This window comes from Apteryx rowi, unplaced genomic scaffold (genome assembly GCF_003343035.1).
Source record: "Apteryx rowi isolate R43461 unplaced genomic scaffold, aptRow1 scaffold_342, whole genome shotgun sequence".
NCBI classification, from domain to species: Eukaryota; Metazoa; Chordata; class Aves; order Apterygiformes; family Apterygidae; genus Apteryx; species Apteryx rowi.
In genome coordinates this window covers 833,494-851,884 of record NW_020449886.1, presented here as the reverse complement: position 1 = coordinate 851,884, position 18,391 = coordinate 833,494, and the positions used below count along the sequence as shown (strand labels likewise).

At 40.4% G+C, this 18,391-nt stretch overlaps 1 protein-coding gene across 11 annotated transcripts in view; it reads right to left on the bottom strand.

Moving 5' to 3' along the window:
- Nucleotides 1-18,391, bottom strand: part of SPATS2L (spermatogenesis associated serine rich 2 like) — a 164,363-nt gene that overhangs the window by 13,907 nt on the left and 132,065 nt on the right. For all 11 annotated transcript variants that reach the window (XM_026072442.1, XM_026072443.1, XM_026072444.1 and 8 more), the window contains 4 exons: nucleotides 17,776-17,825; nucleotides 16,557-16,797; nucleotides 10,688-10,888; nucleotides 10,133-10,268 (listed from right to left, as the gene is read on the bottom strand). In XM_026072442.1, coding sequence (XP_025928227.1) covers nucleotides 10,133-10,268; nucleotides 10,688-10,888; nucleotides 16,557-16,797; nucleotides 17,776-17,825 — 628 coding nt within the window. The remainder of the gene's footprint in view (nucleotides 1-10,132; nucleotides 10,269-10,687; nucleotides 10,889-16,556; nucleotides 16,798-17,775; nucleotides 17,826-18,391) is intronic.

The window sequence follows — 18,391 nt, the reverse complement described above, 5'->3', positions numbered from 1 at the left end:
TCCTGGGAATGCATTTTCTGTCAACATTTCTTTGTCTCCACCTCCTATCAAAATGGTATACTAAGCCGGTACACTCCACTGCACAGTGTACAGCTGATAGTGCTGTGGAGAACTGGATGCTGGGTGCTATACCAGCTTTAYGCACATTTGCACATCACTAGATCTGGGCTCTAGCAGAGCAAGGAGCAGAATGCATTTCAGATCCAAAGACACCTCCAGGAAAATACCCTGCCTTCCTCTCCAGTTATGCTCCTTCATTTTGGTCTTCTGTAAGAGGAATTCATGTCAAAATAATAAGCATAATTCTTTAGCTGTGATTCTGGAGAGGTCATATCCTTGTCAAATTTTTCTGACTGCTCTCAGTGCTAACGTCCTAGCAGGCCTCAGTCAACCCTTCTCCTTCCCTGTAACATCAACACTTGAGTTATTCATCCCATATACTACTTGAGACTGCCATGACAAACATAACTTGGCACCACCAGTTTCTTCTCTGAGGGTACCTGAATCCATGCCCTAATCAGCAGTCCATATGATCCCCTGCTGTAGGATTCTTTCTGTCAGTTCTGCTGTAGGCATTCAGTTTTGTCTGATATATTTATCATATTCACTGGAGCAAATACTGGGACTCACATCCCCTTCCCTCTACCCTGACCAGGCTCAAGGAAAGATCTGAACCTAGTAGGTCTCACATGCCACATGACTGATAGTCTACTCAATACTGGAGCCAAAATGGAGTATCACAACTACCTCTTTATTGCTTCCCTTTGCTACACCTCCCTTCTGAAAGCACTGATTCTGTTCTTCTCTTACCCCTCACTTTTTTGGGATCAGGACCTGGGTACCAAACGCAAGTTGTCAACATCTTGGCATTTTTTATCACAAGTGAATATCTGCAGTTTGAAGCACTAGATTCAGTACTGTTTGATTTTAATACCGAGATGAAATTTTGAGGTGGGGATGGCTTTGCTGAAGGAGCAGAGCAGGGTAGAGACTTAATTTAGAGGATATGCAAATGGGGCTGGGACAGAGAGGGAGGAAGAGCTGTGCTTGTGCTAAAGAGATATATGATGCTGCTGGAGAGATGGCAGTTCTCTTAGGTTCATTTTGCCTGAGAGATTCTAAAGGCAAGAGCATACATGTCCTATGCTTGGTCAAATGGACTGTGATTGTACCTTGGGCTCATACAGGCTGTCAGAAGTCACACTAGTGTATCACAGCAAAACAGCTGCAACTGCCAAACTGTAATGAGCTGCCAGCATAGCAACGATAGGGATAAATTACAGTGACAGCTGCCTCATTTCACAGTTTCATACTCAGAACAAATTCTGAATTTGTTCTGATATTAGTAGAAACAAATGAATCTTTCTCTAGTTTACAGCACAAAATGCAGTGCTCGTACAGTGAAAACATATTTCCCTATGAGTTTTCATAGTTGGCTGCAATGCCCTCAAATGCCACTAAAATGATGGAAGTTATTAGTGCCTCTTCAGGAAAGCCACCCCAGATTGCCAGGCTGGCTGATTTATAGCTGTTTTACTGCTGAGATTCAGAAGGGTTCAAGACRACCAGAATCTTCTTTCTCCTGTTGCCTCCTCTAGCCACAGAATCACAGAATGGTTGAGGCTGGAAGGGACCTCTACAGATCATCTAGTCATCATGATAAACCTATTACTCCTGAAGAGAATGGAAAATAAAAAGACAAAAGCTGACAGAGGTGAACATACACTGACATAACTCACAAAGGTAAGCCAGAAATGCATGGCACAAAGGCTACTGTAAAAGGTGCAATTCAAATGATTTTTTCCAGACCCCTGCTAATCCCCCCCAAAATCATCAATTCTCTCCAATTAGGTCAATTCCTGTCAATTAAGTGTTTGCTAGTCAAAATAACTAGTTCATTAATTTCTTATTACAGCTCTGAAGATAGCAGGGAGATGCAATATCTACACAGAGGCAGGAGTATGAAAATCTTCCCATATGGGGCAGCTATTTTGAATGGAAAAGTTCTGTGGAAAACAGGTGACAGTGTGACAGGAACTAATACTCCAGGCCAGATTCCCTTCTGGTTTGTGAGGCCAAAATACCCTTGTCTGCAAAGTTAACTCTAAGATACATTAGAATGAATGTAAACTCACACCACAGGAACTATTTAAGTTGTGCTGAGGGACAGTTTAACATCTACAGATGAGAAGCTGCAAGGAAGCACAAAGCCATTTTTCTTTGCTTCTTCCTGCCAGCCCATGTACTGATGCCCAGTTGCCAAACTCCACTCTGGTGAAATGGGCCTTAAAGGATTCACTGCAACGATGATGACTTGCTTCAAGGAATCCAGTGCTTGCCTAGTTTCACGCACAGACTGAGAATTAATATTGTAAGAATAAGAGGTGGTGGCATTCTGCTCGACTGCAGAAGGGCTTTTCATTTGGAAGTGGTAAAAGAGCTATTTTTCCATGGGGACACTCTGGTGTCTGGTTCAGCAGGCAAGAAGCTGGAAAACTGAGTTAAAATTAGGGTCTTTTCTTCACAAGAAAGGGAATGTGGCCTGGAGCAGCAGATAGGCAGTTAGTTGTGGGACACTGGATTTGACCACTTAGGTTTCAAAGAAGTCCAGCAGAGTTCTCCTGTGACTTTGCTCTGTCAGTGGGCTTTGGAACAGGCCCCAGGAGCCCCTCAAAGTTGAGCTGGTTAACAATCTGCTGGCAACGTCAAGCCAGTTGTAGAAGAGAATGGGAGAAGTTACTGTAACTGTCTCCTCTACACCTGAGCTCAAGTTACATGCAGATTCATGGGATGTTCAGCTCTGCCCAGGAGTCCTGATTAGGTTGTGATTCATCTTTAAGCATTATTTCCCATTTCATATATGTATTTCCTTTATAGCATCAACATATTTGGTCCACAGGCGGAACTGAAAGACAACTGCAAGAGAGAAGGCTCAAACTTAACTGCATATTTTACAAAAGAATCCCCCACCTCAATCCAGAAACCAAAACTGCACAAGTCAAACTGAATTTCAGCACAAGAAACTAAAATGATGTGATGTGAAATGCAAATATAAGCACAATCAGGACCTGTAAGAGGTGATTAGAAGCTTCATAGGATTACTGAATAGCCATGTTTCATGACTGGTGAAATGATACTTCTRTAAGTTTTCTTTGCATTAATGATCCTGTAAGAAAAGCTGTTACATTAAATAGTTTGCAATGTCTCAGTAAACAATATTCTTCCATTATTAACTCAAAAGTACTTAAATGTTCATGGTGCTTGAAGTTTCTTATTTGATCACTATATTAGCATATGCACAATATTTACACAGCAAACCAGATTACATTAATTTTCATTCTGACCACAAATACAGTCTGATGGCAAGCAGATAAACATGAGACAGAATAAATCAATTTCACTGAAATCCATCCCCTCCACAGTGCTCCATCTGGTAATAGTAAAAATGCCCAAAGGCTTTTCATTATTCAAGTTTATTTTGTGTCACTCTATACCTATCTTTACTAATATTGTTCTCTTGAGCAGCCAGCTATTACAGAGGGCTTGGTAAAGCCATTATAATTAAAGGTTTGCTTGCAATTTTATTTGCAGATCACTTTACAAACAATTAAGTATTTATTGTCTAATTATAAAAAGTTGTTTAGGCTGAAAGTTAACTTTGAAAGCCTTYTCCTGAAAGAACACTTCCAAATTGTATTTATTTACAAATTAAGGCATCACCTCAGGATTAACCCAAGTTTTAACAACTTTGTGAGTGCGAGTTGTACCATGGCTCGTTAGCATTTTCCTAAAGTTTCTTTCATTCACTTGTAAAGACTTCCTATCTGAGTCTCACTTCTGATCCCATTACTGAGCATTTTCCTGTTTTTTTTTAATATATTTAGCCTAAATGCACTTTGGTGAGGCAGAAAACTGTGGTTCCTGTCATTACGCTCCTGACACAAAGGAGAGGTAATTTCCCCCAAAGCACCCGGGAAAGTGGCCACAAAGAAGGGAGAAGAGTCTGGCTCTTTGCTCTTGACGCTTGTATTTTTTGAGATAATTTCTCTCTCTACATGTTGAATAAAACAGACTCCTCCTCAGTCTGACAACACTGTGACCAGTAGGGTATATTCACTTTTCTTCCACTCTGACATGCATGAAAGCAACAATCTGCCTGTAGAGCCCCAAACATGTGTGTGTGTTTTACTGTGTGGCAAACACACCTGTAAATGACTGGGAGSAAGAGGGAAGATACAAGGCCACAATGTATGAACAACGTAGGCTATGAGACAGTGGAATTCACCTTTGAAAAGCTTTGCCAGCTCACTGAAAATATAAGCATGACGCAACCATCTGCAACAGAAAAAGCTGAGAAAATGCTGCAGAAATTACAGACTTCAAGCTCTCATCAGGCATGAAAAAAATAAACAGAAATATGTCCAGCACCTATTTGGGATGTTGGTTGTCTCAGAGTATCAACTAGAGGGAGGCCAGAACAGGGACTCTATATCTCACTGAAAGCTAATAAAAACAATTTTGTGAGATCCATTTGTTCGCTACATTAATACACAGCAAGGGGAAACCCAAACTCCTGGAAGTAGCCAGAAGAGAGCAAGCACAAGCCCCTCTCCTGGAGGCRAAGAACAAACACATTCCTCTCCAGACGCTGCAGCTCTGCAGGCAAGTAGTCAGCCTGATGATAAAGCTGTTGTATCAGCTCCTCCCAGCCCCCCACAGCAGTATGGGCATGGCCTGGGGGCCCAGGTAAAAGCACTAGTCTTCGAAGGTACCTGAAAACCCAGGTGGGCCCTAAATGTTTGGGAGGCCATTTTTCTCTCCACAGTACAAAGGTTACAGGCTGCACCATATGACTGGTGGGCAAACAAGCATCAGAACAAGTCGTGAGAGGATTTGAAAATCTGTTCTTTAGAGGCATAAGGACTACAAAAGGTCAGCTGGCAGAGAGAACCTGGACAGAAAGCTAACGAAGACTGCCTGGAAATGCAGAAAGAGCAGCACAGGAACTTRGCTCGCTCTAAAGCAATAGCGCAGCTGGTCTTTCCAGGTGTCTGCCCTCACTCTCAGGTACCACATCGCTAAAACAGACAGGCAGCTCTTCATCTGGTGCCATTGATTCTGGGTTCTGGCAACAGAAAACCATCATCTTTACAGTCCACCAAGTGAGGGGCCTAGCAAGGGTATGATGACGTTAACTCACTGCTCTGAAACTGCGAGCACCCGCAGTATTGCTCATTACCCAGCACTGAGTGAGCACAGACAAAACTACGTTCTTTTAAATGACTCCTTCTTCATTCAACCCCTACTCTGCTTTGATTTTAAATTAGAAAACAGTAGAAAAGCTGCTTTCTCTTCCCCAAACATATAGTACATGCTTCCTATTTGTTCCCTGAATATATTTGAATATATGTTTAAATTGGTAGTTGTGCCCAACTCCATTTTTCCAGCATTACCTCAGAGTCATTTTTTTATGCAGCACATGGTGAAGCTTTCAAGTGTTATTTGTTCACCTTAAAAAAATCTTGACTGTGCTGGTTTTCATGCTCTCTATAAGGCATTGGATGTATCAATATGTTTGAGATGCAAAAAAAGGACGAGGCTTGTCTTTGGTCAGTTCTGCATGCAGTGTAATTAAACCTGGCCCTTACTATTTTATACAGACTGTTTTCCATTTGTGGTAGGAAGCAGACCATATGGGCAAGTAGCAGATGTTTCCTTTTAGTCCTCCATATGACTGTATGGATGCCCAATATGTGAAAATGATTTTCTGGCAAGAGGTGTTATAAGGAACTGTGGTTCCTTTTGTGCTTTATGCATTTCCGTCAGATTTCTTGGGGCTCTCTCTTCATCCACAAGATCGGTATTCAGTCCTTTGCAGAAAAGTGAGAACACTCTGTTAGAGTGTACGGGTTTCAATCTTGGCAACAAATGTCTCAAACACACTCTAGTGAGACAGGGCTTCACCTTAGTCTAGTGACCTTCCCCTGCAGCTTAAACAGCATTTGGTATTCTTCTTTTCCTGCCTTATGCTACTGTGTGACATGGCTATACTCTGATACATTTTGTATCCACATAACAACTGAAGCAGCTTACACTGGCACTCACACAGATATAYGCCTGACAGGCGCGCACCAAAGCTGGTTGCAATGAGGAGGAATACTGGCTTGAGGAACACTGTTGGAAGGAGCCTCCTCATTACTTTCAGGTGCACATATGAGTCCACAAAACAGTGCCCTTGAGCTTGCTCTGCCCAGCTCTCTGGTAGCCTTGAGGAAAGCAGTGGCAGGGTAAGCCCTGCAAGTGCAGGGGTGAGAAGAGTGCTGGGGTAGAGCAGCCAGGCACAATCCACAGGAGAGGGCAAGGGGCAACTTCTTGCACAGTGGGGCAAAGAGCTCTGCCTGGTCCAGCCCATAGCCTGTAACATGCTCTGGTGTCTTCTGGCATGAAAAGTACTGTATAAAAGCAAGTCATTATCACTTGTTCTGGGCATGCAAAGAATCATTCCAGCTGGCAGAAACTCTTGTACGGCTCGTTAAGAAAAAGAAAATGAGCCTACTGCAGTACTTTTAAACATACATCTTTCTGGGATTGTTTTTTGGACCCATTTCATTAAAAAGTTAAATCATGAAGTAAGCACTACATTTCTTCAGTTAGTTACAGGGGTTCACAGTCCATCTGCTCCATATTGCTCCTTTTTAAGATTGGGGGAGGGCGGTATGCACTGTTTTGCCAGGTAGGGGACTTTTTAAAGCAGCACAGTACTAACTGTGCTCAGGAGTAACTTCCTTCCATCAGTCAGGCCAAGCTGTGAATTACAGAGCTAGGCAGAGACATGGACTTCTACTGACAACCATCACCTCTGGCACAACAGTTTCTGCTGCTAAGAAGAGGAAAAGTTTCTTAGAGTCTTTCTGATGAAATTTTCAAGGCATCTTAGGCATATGTACTATTCATTTCCCTCTGTAATAATGGTATCGTGCTATCTGGAGGTAGGAGGAAGACATATGATGTCATCTTTGCACTTCTTCAACCTTGCTGTGATCGGTAAAACCATGAGAAGGTTAAAAAGAAGATTTTGTCCAAACGATTTCTGACTCCTGAAATTAAGTTTTGATCCTGACCTTCATAAATCAGTAAATGCAAAAAAAGAGGGCACAAAAAGGGGCTTTTAGCCTATTTCTAAAGGAAGAGGAAAAAGAAAAACCCAAGAGAGACAAAAGAAACTGCAATGTGTTTCATCTTTCAGCTGCAACATAAGAATAAACCTTCCGACTGCACAGCTTCACTAAAGCTCCTTAGGCGGTGATAGCAGCATGTAACAGGCACTACTTAAATTCCCATCTAAGTTATGGCATTAAGCCCACCTAAGTACTTCCTCCCAGTTTTGAGCAGGGGCAGCAGTCTGTTACTGTTGTATGTTGATCTGTTGCACATCTGAACTAGTCTCACTTGAGCAGCGGCTGGGAATTGCAGTGACTCCCCAGTAACTGGCAAGGAGCTTTGGAATTACTATCATGAAAGGGACCAGATATCATCGTGCTAGCGTTCCTCCCTGTCTCCGGATGCCCTTGTTTACCTGCTCTCGGTTACCCTATAGCACATTGGGAGCAAAACCTTAGGTGAATTGCTTCATTTTTCTTTGACAGACAAGTTGACTGTGCCATAGTGAAATTGCCATGCCCAGGAGGAAGATAAACATGCAAGAGACTGAGTGTTCACTCAATTACCTTATCCTCCCGCTACCACTGCTGATGCTTTGTTAGACTTTAAAGTAAGGAAACTGCCATGCGAGTAACAAACAAAACCCTTCAGCCTAGGAATACAACATGTTGACTATATGAGGTCTGAGGCTACAAGTATCACTGGCTCTGGTGACATCTACTCAAATCCAATGAATTTATAGCAGTTGACTGCAAGTTTTTGTAAATTAGGCTCTCGGGACAGCTTTCCCATCTCATCCACAAATTACGTCACAAGGGCACACGAAATATCCTAAACTGTTTTTAATCTTAGCAGAGAAGGCGTCAAATAACACATTTTGCTGTTTAAATCAAATTTTACCTCCATTAATTTAAAGAAAACCCCAAATATTAGGCTTATGAGCTGCCAAGAGCTATGCAGCCCACATGTTTCCACAAACATGTCCTGACATTATATTGTCCTTGTGGCAATGCTGTGCTATGTGCATGCAATGGCTTTCTGAGGTTTGAATATTCAGAGCACAGATCTGATATACTCTAGAGCTTTTGGCAGCCTCCAACAATTTAGGCACCAAAGCTGGTAGGAGGTGGAATTAAATGGAGCCTATTCAAAAGTTTCTTTCAGCTGATTTTTCATCATTTTAAGTCTACTTAGATTTACACATTCTTTTTGAGTCGTCCTGTTGCTTTCCTATTGAGCTCACCTATTAACACATTTTAGCATTAAGTAACGTGTTTTAGCGTTTCTCAAGCTAAAACATGAATATACAGAAAAACAAAGAATTTCAGTTGTCAGTCTGTTAATAATGTTCCATAGGCATTCTTATATCAGGACAGAGTTCTAAGCTTAACTCGCAACCAGAGTGACTATCATTTAAAGATCTAATTGACTATTACTGTCTACAAACAAGGTTAGACATATAAATGACATTAATGTATTTTTAACACTGTTAGAAAAAAACGTGAGGGCAAGTGGAAGCTAAGCAGCAAATGAGACTCAGCTATCAGTTTACTCAGACAAAGGGACATCAGAACCTTCTTAGAAGAAACTGTAAACACATTTTATAAGATTTCTAAAATCTCATGAAAACACCTCTGAGAGCTACCAAAAGAGGTGCAAGGGGTTAATGAAATTTACTTAATTTTATATACTAAGAATACAATTATGGCATTTTAGACCATAAGCAAACATTATTACATTGGCTCCAGAGCACTCTTCACAACAGTAAACAGTTTAGTACAACTGTCAACTGCAGTCCATGCTCAGTGGAGTTCAGAGACAGACACAATGTAAGTTCTTTTTGTTAGCCCGTAAGATACACCAGCAGCTCAGGTGAGACAGCATCTTCCACAGAATCAGCTCAGCAGTGTTTGGACTTTCTGGCTATACAGAAATGAGGCCCCAGCGGCACCAGAGTCACTTTAGACACATCACTGAAGACAAACACACTACTAAAAACCGGAATTAATAATCTTTTGCCAATACTATAGCATTTTTCTAAGAGATGCTCATAAAAATACTGATAAATATTGTGGATGAATTAAGGGTGAAAGGTTTTGTGCTCTTCTGTGATTTGTAACTGAATTTTATGCATTTTAATAGCTTTTCCTGTTTACTGCAACATTGGACTGATTAATCAGATTTTATATGGCATTGCTGCTTAACAAAGGCTAATGTCATAAAATTCAAAACAGAAAATATTTTTCCATGCCACATATATATAAAACATAGAATTTGCTACTACAGCAGTTGCTACAGCCTAGATATATACACTGAAGATCAGAAATGACCGAAATTATAACTGAAAAAAAAATTTAGAAAAAGGAAGAGATGAAAGGATGAGGAAAAAGAGTGAATTAAGAGATGAGAATTGGAAGTGAAGTGAGAGAGGAGGAAGTTAGAAGAAGATATGAGGAAAAGAGAAAAGAATGGTGGAATAGGAAGAGAAGATGATGGGGGAGGGGGAAAAAAGAAAAAAAAAACCTCAAGAGACAGTACAGAAATGGCTACCAAAGAAAGAATGATGGAAGAAGGTGTAGAGAAGGAAGAGACTGAAGGAAGAGAAGAGAAACTTCAGAAAACCCCAGAGGCAGGATTTTGGAAAAGCTTTCATTAGCCCAGCTATTCTGCCACTGAACTTAATACAATAGAATTAGATCAAGATGGATCACTTTGGGAAAACCCCATTCTATTTTATTTTCTTCCTAAAAACTGCAGCATTGTAGTTATGTATGTATGCATCCATACAGATACATATTTATTACCTTCTAGCTGGTAAGGAGTTACTTACTGGCACCACATCTTTTTTGATGAAAACAAATGCTGCAAACAAACAGGGTGTAAATGAACTTTCCCTCCTGCTGCCAGTGGCCTGCATTCACCCCTCATTTCTCAGGCTGTGTTGCTGAATCTCTCAAGCTGATTTACCTACCAGCTGTGCAATTCTGCAAATGCAGCTTTGATCTTCTTCACTGAATTATCTGCTTCCTCTTTGATCATCATGCGGTATCTAGTTAGAGAAACAGTGCAGCGCTGCAAATCTTTCAATGATTTTTCAATGTTTGGCCCTAAAATGGAAAACAAAAATAGCACAAAAGCCAGAAAGCTGATTTTGGCTATTCTGAATGAGGGAGGTGGAATATTTAAAACATGCTACTTGCCCAGATAGGCTGAAGTGGCTATCTTCTCAAAACCCACAAGACTGAATTTTTCATAGTTTTTCTGTGGTGCTGTTCATTTCCTAAACATGCATGTTCAAATTCATTCCCCAAATCAAAAAACTGGTAAAAGCCCTAAGAATTCACATGATTYATTTTAAATCATTTTAAACTGACCATAGATTACCCTGCTCATTTTCGTTATGCTGAACATGRTTCTACTCTCACTTTCCAACACATCTCTTCCTCCTTATGTATGTACTTTTCTAGAGGCATCAGCTGTCTGATCGCCTCTCTACACAGAGATTGAATGAAGAGATCCACTTTACCTCTTTTTTTCAGTGAATCATCTGGCTTTGTTTCAAGGTGGGTTGTAGAGTTGGATGATTTAACTGAGGAAGATTTTGACTTTGGCCTGCCTGGGTTACACTGAAGTTGAACTGATGACTGAGGAGACTCATACTGTTCTACTCCATTTATAGACTTTGGGCTTAATTCCATCGATATTCTCCGATATTCTTGTTCTTTGTCTGCAAGAAAACATCAAGGTGGAGAACAGGGAGTTACAAGCTTAAAAAAGATTTGATGCCTTGTTGTTGAATCTGAATGACTTTATGTTTGTACATGGGAATAATAGTTTTTCTCTTGCTGGCACACATTCTGCAGAAACTTTGAAAGCAGTGATAGAACAGAAATAAAATACTTTGGTGATTAAACACCAATTTGAACACATCTATATTTCAACAGTCTAAAAAGAAAACTGAAAAGAAAATAGACTCTTCCATGCTGGTATGGTAAAAATATCTCATTGCACAGACAACATACCCATCATTCAAAATCTTTGCTCATATATCAGAGGACAGAACTAGGGAGGAAGACCTCTATGGAAAGCAAGAGACTTTAATGTTTGTTAAAAAAATAAGACATACACAAAAAACATTGAACATTTAATCAATATTAAAAAATGTTTATTAAACATTCCTACCAGAAAAAATTTATCCTGTTTGACTACATAGAATTAAATCAAAAGAAGCTGGAAACAACAGGTAATAAAATGATGTAAAAAAATTAAGCTCCGGGGTTCAACAACTTCAACGGGGTTGAGATAATCATCATTGACCCTGTTTGATTGCCACAAGATGACCTGGTTTACACTTTCCAAGACTCCAAAGGGATTCAAGGAGCTGCCAGCATCACCAGACACAAATAGCCAAAGAATGGCTACAAAAGCTGATCTGTAAGGCCAGCTATTGGTAAGGAAACAGCTATTGGTAAGGAAGCATGCTTGGAAAAGGCTTTGTTGTGTTTATGTTTTCCTAATCCTTGTATTCCCTTTGGCAAATGAATGATAAGTTGTTCTGAAGATGCTGTTTGTGCATCACTGATGTTACATGGTGCCTGGAGGAAAGGGGCCTGTCAGATTAACAACTGGATAGTAACTCACAGATTGGGATTAACACTGCTGGGACCAAGGGATTCTGCCTGGACTGTTCCAGGAAATCAAGTAGTGACTTGCGAGTGCCCTGGCTGGGCTCTAGGACAGGTGTAAAGTATATTTTGCTGTTTCCATGGCAACTGCATAAGGCCAGAGGAACAAAGAGGAACATTAGCGCCCACATTTCTAGAGCAGCAGCACATAAAGGACAAATAGGAATATGCAGTATGCAGAATGCTGCAAACATTTTGTTTGTTCATGGGGAGTTAAAAGGTGTGTCTGCAGATAGAAAAAGTATCTTACACCAAACACTACCAAGTTAAAGAAACCTGCATATCTGTGAAAACAAGAAGTACTAGGTACGCAGCACTCTGAGCACATCAAAGGTTCGGTTCAGATACAAGTCGCACACGGATGTAGCCAGGAACTCCCTCCTGACAGAACTGCAGTTCACCTTGTGCTAGCCACTTACCCTCTCTGTGTCTCACCAACTCCTGTGTGACATAGCTTTGACTTGCAAAGAATCTTCTTTCGGCTGTCACTTCAGGCTGGCCTCACTGACTCATTCTTCACAGATAGTTAGAAACACACAGTCTAGCTACTAAGCTATAGAGAGAGGCCAGGACACCTAGGTTCTGTCCCCCAGATCAAATCCTTCGACACATTTTGTTAAAGTGCAAAATTGTTATTTACTGCATTTAATTAGCTGCTTTGGGATACCTGTCAAGACAAATGATAAACCGAGCATCTTTTTGCTTAAAGAAAACCATCTGGAACAACAGTGATACTCCTAAAAGTTCTTTTATCATCTTTTGTCTGCAATATACTTTGACATTGTTTTTTCTAAATCTTACACAAGCTACTCTGAAGCCCAGCAGCAAGACAATCAACACAGCCTAGCAAATGATCTCTTAATATGTTGCAACTGAACTTTCAAGTGTGATTTAGAACAATCAACACAATTAAAAATAGATTGGGAAAGCCTGTATCAAATCTCTGAAGACCTGGGCCAGCCAAGAAACATGTGTAACAAAGTCTAGGGGGACAGTCTCTCACAAATACTTCAATGAAAAAAAAAAAAAAAATCAATAGTTAGGGTAATAGTAGCTAAGAGTAATCTAGCAGGTTTTGGTACTTGGTGGAACTTCAGCACTTTAGACCAAGGTTTGATCTCCCCTGTATTAATGGTTAAGTGTTTATCAGACCTGCCAGGAACGGAAACAGCCCAGAGAAACTTGCTTTGACTCTCCAGCTGAGCTAATAACTATGAAATGCGTGTTTTATCTTTTTAGAACACCTTGACATTCAAAACCTTTTAAATAAAGTGAACCTCAATGGATTCTTTTGCTGAAAAAGGAAAAACTGTCTTGAGATATAAACAGGAAGTTTGAGGGATCTGCTAAAATCATCCTACATGAAAAACATTTAGAAAAAGTAGGAAGAAAAACAGTATCTGGTTTGTATCTGGTTTTACCTGAGTCCCTGCAATTGCAATAGTGCGGCACAGTAGTGTTAAATATCTTTTCAATGTGTTTATGCCCCTTCTTTACAAGGGCATGTGCAGAAAGGGTAGTTGTAGGTCCTTCACAATTAAGATCCTGTATTGCTGAGAGCCCTAAGAGAGGTAGAGGGTCCGTAATGGTCACCAACTTGAACAACCCTGGTTTCTTGTGGGCCTTTTCYCCTTCAAGATATTCAGAGGTAGAGCCCTTAACTGGGTCACAGTTAAATGAAAACACTCTTTACGGTCCTCCATGATAAGGTGATTTGGCTTTCCAGGGTCTTGCATTCTGCGCTTCATTTTCTCTAGCAGATGACAACATCTATTCACCAATCAATACTGCTAACAATACTGCTAAGCTGCAATAAGTTATGGCATTTGGGCTCTGTGTAAGAACATTCATTAATTATGCAGTTGTGTATTCACAGCCAGATTCACACAGACTACAGCATTCCCAGTATGGTAAACACAGACTTCATTCTAAACTTTTTTTTTTTTTTTTTTTTTTTTTTGGCTTTAACACAGTTATCCCATGACTCCCTGTGGAAAATCATCATACAAAAAAACCAACAGCTAAAGGCTTCTCAGAAAGACAGAATAATGGCAAGAGATAAGCAGACCTAAGCTAAAAGTAGCAACTGACATGTTCTCCCCCACCATTTTCTAGCACAGGATACCTCTCACAGCTTCATTGCATCTTCCCTTCTGGATCCTGAGGTCCCTCCAGGCAGCCAGCGTTTTATGGCTCTGAAGCACTTAATGTTCAGAGACTGCAAGATGGAATAGCAAGGCTTCAGCCTTGTGTTCCTCATAAGGAGCAAAGCATACGAGGCTGTGAGTAGACACCTGACGATGAACTTTCTACGCTGTGAATTGCCTGAGGGTGATGGGGTAGAGGACTTATCTCTCACCAGTCCTGGCCGAGGTCCCAACAGGGTACTTCAGAGGAAAACCTTGAACAGGAACAGGTTCCTACTCCCACTGCAGATACAAGCATAAAGATGTAACAGTCTGTGGCTTTCCTGGATGCTCCACAGAGCTCTAACTGCAAAAGCTCATTTGTTCAGAGATGCTTTCAGGCCCTTAACAGCTTGTAACACATTTATTATGTCTCACATCAGAAAAATGGCCCCAATCTATCACTGTCCAAGAGGGTGAACAACATATGCTGTTCAGAAGAGAATTCTTAACTGACCACAGCAACGTTAATTTGATAGGGAAGGAACCAAAACAAACAGGACAGACAAGGACAAAACAAAGGTGATTACAACACATGAAACGGGTATGCTTTGGACTCATTTTAGCATTTCTAACTGCTTTAGCACATTCTATTTGACTTGCCCAGAAACCATGAGGTTCAGCTGCTGGCATTTGAGGGATCCTGCTCACCCTGCTCTTCTATATAGTTCTGTGCACTTCAGCACACAATTAGCTATACCTTTATAGACGGCTTTCGACCTTAAGAAAAGTAGCTATTAATCTGGCTGCAAGACTCTGATTCTGTTCTTTGTACTTCAGCTTGAAGTGAAGCAGAAAGTCTTTCCTTCTCTGTTTTAAATTACCAGGAACTTGTTTTGCTATGTCAGGGTAAAGTTAAGAAACATTTTTCCTGCTATGAAAAATTTCAGTTTTTCAGTTCCCTGCCCTCCCCTTCCTTTCCTTCTTTCTTTCTTTTTATCTTTTCCTGCTTTTAAGAGAGGCAATTACTAGTTTTGGGATATGTCTAATACCTTATAAAAATTGTAAAATCACTTATTGCAAAAACAAAAAAAAAAAATATTCTGAGATACTTTTTGCCCTTATCACTTACAACAACTTTTGACTGCATCATGTCAAAGAGAGAAAACAGGACTCAATTCCAATGCCGCAGAAAAAGATCACAAGAACAGCATGGGTACTCTTCCTGAAGCTTAAAGCTGTCTGGCATACAACTCTATTACCCCTTAGAAAACACTTTGCATGAAAAATTTGGCCTTTATTCATGCATGTATCCAGTTTGGAGAAACAAAAAAAGGCACCTCTAAGAAATCTAACACAACAGCTTGACATATATATGTACTACATAAAATGGAAGAAAAGAATACATGAATATTTAAAWCTTGCAGAATAAGTGATAAGAATGCTTTTAACATTATGGAAATGCAGATTTTTTTGGCTTATGGCATATTTCTATACATAATAACTGGGAATCTTTGTACCCTCTGTGCAAGGGTGGGAAGAACATCACTGCTCCTCTGCCAGGCACCTGATTCTTAGGACAAAATTTCTTGATAAGTCGTTCTGCTATTTGGCTGCTCTGTTTTGCAAAGTTTGTATTTAATTGGCCAGAGGTTGGCACTACTATCAAAGTCCTCTGGAAGCAACAGAGGAGGGGATTGCAAGGAAAGTTTTTTTAACGCAGTCTTATGTACTGCTTAAGACACAGAAAGAAAATACAAACATACCAGCAATAATCTAGGCCTGTCAGAAGCTTGAAATGTGAAGAGCTGAAAAATCATTACCAGTACCAACAGCAATTAAAAATAAATATGAATTTCATGGAAGGATACGTGAAGGCAAAAGCTTTGTCAGAGCTTCTCCCCCAGAGGAGGTTTATTTTCCCTGATGTTACTATAATCATAGCTCTGCATCTACTAGAACCCCCATGAGGAAGAGTTGTTATTATCCCTCAGAGCTTCAGAAGCAGTACTTGGGCTCTAACAGAAACGCATGTGTACCGAGAGGCTATCAGACTGCCTCTCCCCCAACATAAAGGCCTCTCCTTCCCTATTAGGGAAACCAGCAGAGAGCTGTTGCCAGTAGCTTATTCAGGGATTACAAGACAAAAAAAATGGGAGAAGTCAAGACTAAGCAATAAAGAAATCCTGTAACATGCCACAAGCCCATACTGCTCAGATCACTTTGCCCAGTTGAGGGATTTTATCACTTTTGTGACTGTATTACACCCAAACTATGTTCTACCTCTGCACTCTTCTGTATTTGTATCTGTAATATTCCACATCATCTGGGCCTCTCTAGTTATAGTTTGATCCTTTTTTTCCCTCTAGAAATAATGACATTTACATCTTCATCTTGGAAGAAGAATTGGGCCCAGGCATAGATCTACTTGTATGGCTTTTTCAAATAGCTATGTACATTGCGCAAACATCTTACTCTTTTTTTTTTTAATTCTACTTCATGGTAATAAAARTGTCACAATCTTTATGTATGTGAGCTTGCCTGTTGCCAGTGAAAAACTGCCGCTTGTACCAGATACACTGACCTGTGATTTCCGGACAGACTGGTGCTGACTCTACAAATCCTGAGTCTTTATTCTCAAGACAAGTGGCTTCCAATTTCTCATTGGCAGAATCACTGCAGGAGTTGTCCTTATAGCATCCATTCAGATAGCAGTCATATATTCCCTGGGGCTCCTGAGATGCCTTCTCAGGTCCATCATTCTTATCTTTAGGATCCTTATTGCCTTGGTGCTGTTTAGATTTGCTTCTTTTTCTCCTGTTGTTCTGAATAGAGATATATCACAAGAACAGAGATATTACTCAGTGCAGTTCATATCAATTTAAAATACAATCAGTAAATTGTCCATACTCTTTAGTTTTGAAAAATGCCATACAAGCAACATTCCTTATAATGCAATTTACAGGCCATGCTATACTATGTAATACGTTGTATCTGTTCAGCTGAATATATCCAAATGGTTTCAAATCAAAGCTGAAGGCCCAAACTGGTCTTTMCCTTCCTTCCACACAGAATATTTACATTTCAGAATGGTAACAGAGCTTGTGCTAAGATGCTCTTCAAAATATTTGCAACCATCTTGGACAAGTAGTTCCTAATCATGAAAGAGGCATCCACAGAGTAACATGGACAATCCTTTAAGGCATCCCTCTAACAGGTAGAAAGCAACCACAGACCCCAGATCGAGGCTGACCACTGCTACCCCAGCTCTGCCAACTATTAGGAGGAGCCTCCTTGACAATGACCCACAGGGCAGCCTCCTGATACAGCTCCAGCTGGGAGATAAACAGCACAATGATCATATCCCAGACATCTGCTGAAAGTGCCTGACTTGACAGTGCCCCTAACAGATGATTCCTATGCATAGATTAGTCCTATGCCTGGCAGCAAAAGCTCTTACCACTGTAAGTGGCTGGGACTAGCCAGGATACAATTGCATATCAAGTGTTTCTGCAGTGTGCATGCACTGTTTTGGGATTCATTCTATATTTGCCCAGAGTCTAGCCCCCCCCCGCAACTCTGTCCTAGAAATTCTCTCATACACTGGGCTAGATAGACAGCAACAGAAGAACAGGATTAAAAATAACACACACGTTTGCTTTTGGGTCTTCTGAATACAGGTGTGGATCAAGTTACTTATGCAGCAAAGGCAGAAAAAGTACTGGAAAATAATAATACTAGACTCTCCCAGAGACAGCTGAAAAATGGTCTTAATGCTTTGATTCTCAACAGCAAGTGCTTACCTTCTTTTTCCCTGACATATTCCATTCTTTCAGAACCTGAATTGCACTACCTAAGGAAAGATAAAACATTTCAACAAATGTTCAGCTATGAAAAAGAACAAATGTATTCAGAAACCATTTCCAGTCTCCTGGCTGGGAAGCTTTTCCATTTGTTGTTGCGAGTTCTCTCATACTGGGAGAACAAAATGATGACTGCTGGCTGTCTCCTTTTTAATTTTCACTTTTATTTATCTGATTACAGTAAGTACAGCAATCAAATGGGATGGGCTACTTGTCACTAATCCGTTTTATGGCCTTCATTCTACAAAGTAAAGTGGCTGCCTAACTTTAAGCACTAGCATAAGCTTCATAAACATTAATGCTCAAGTCTCTTGCTTGAAAAGGGATGTGTCTAAGTACACTAAGTACACTAGGTAGTCCACCCTGCCTCTCTTCAAAAGTTTTAAAACCTTTCTGCGTTTTGCTCAAGCACTTTATGTATGTTATCTGTCATATTCAGAAAGCATAAGAATATGATATGAAAATCATAGTAGCATAAAAAAAAGTTTTGTGGACCCCTGCAGAAATTCTGCATCCATAGGTCAACATACAGCAAATTTAGGCATGATAGTAAAAA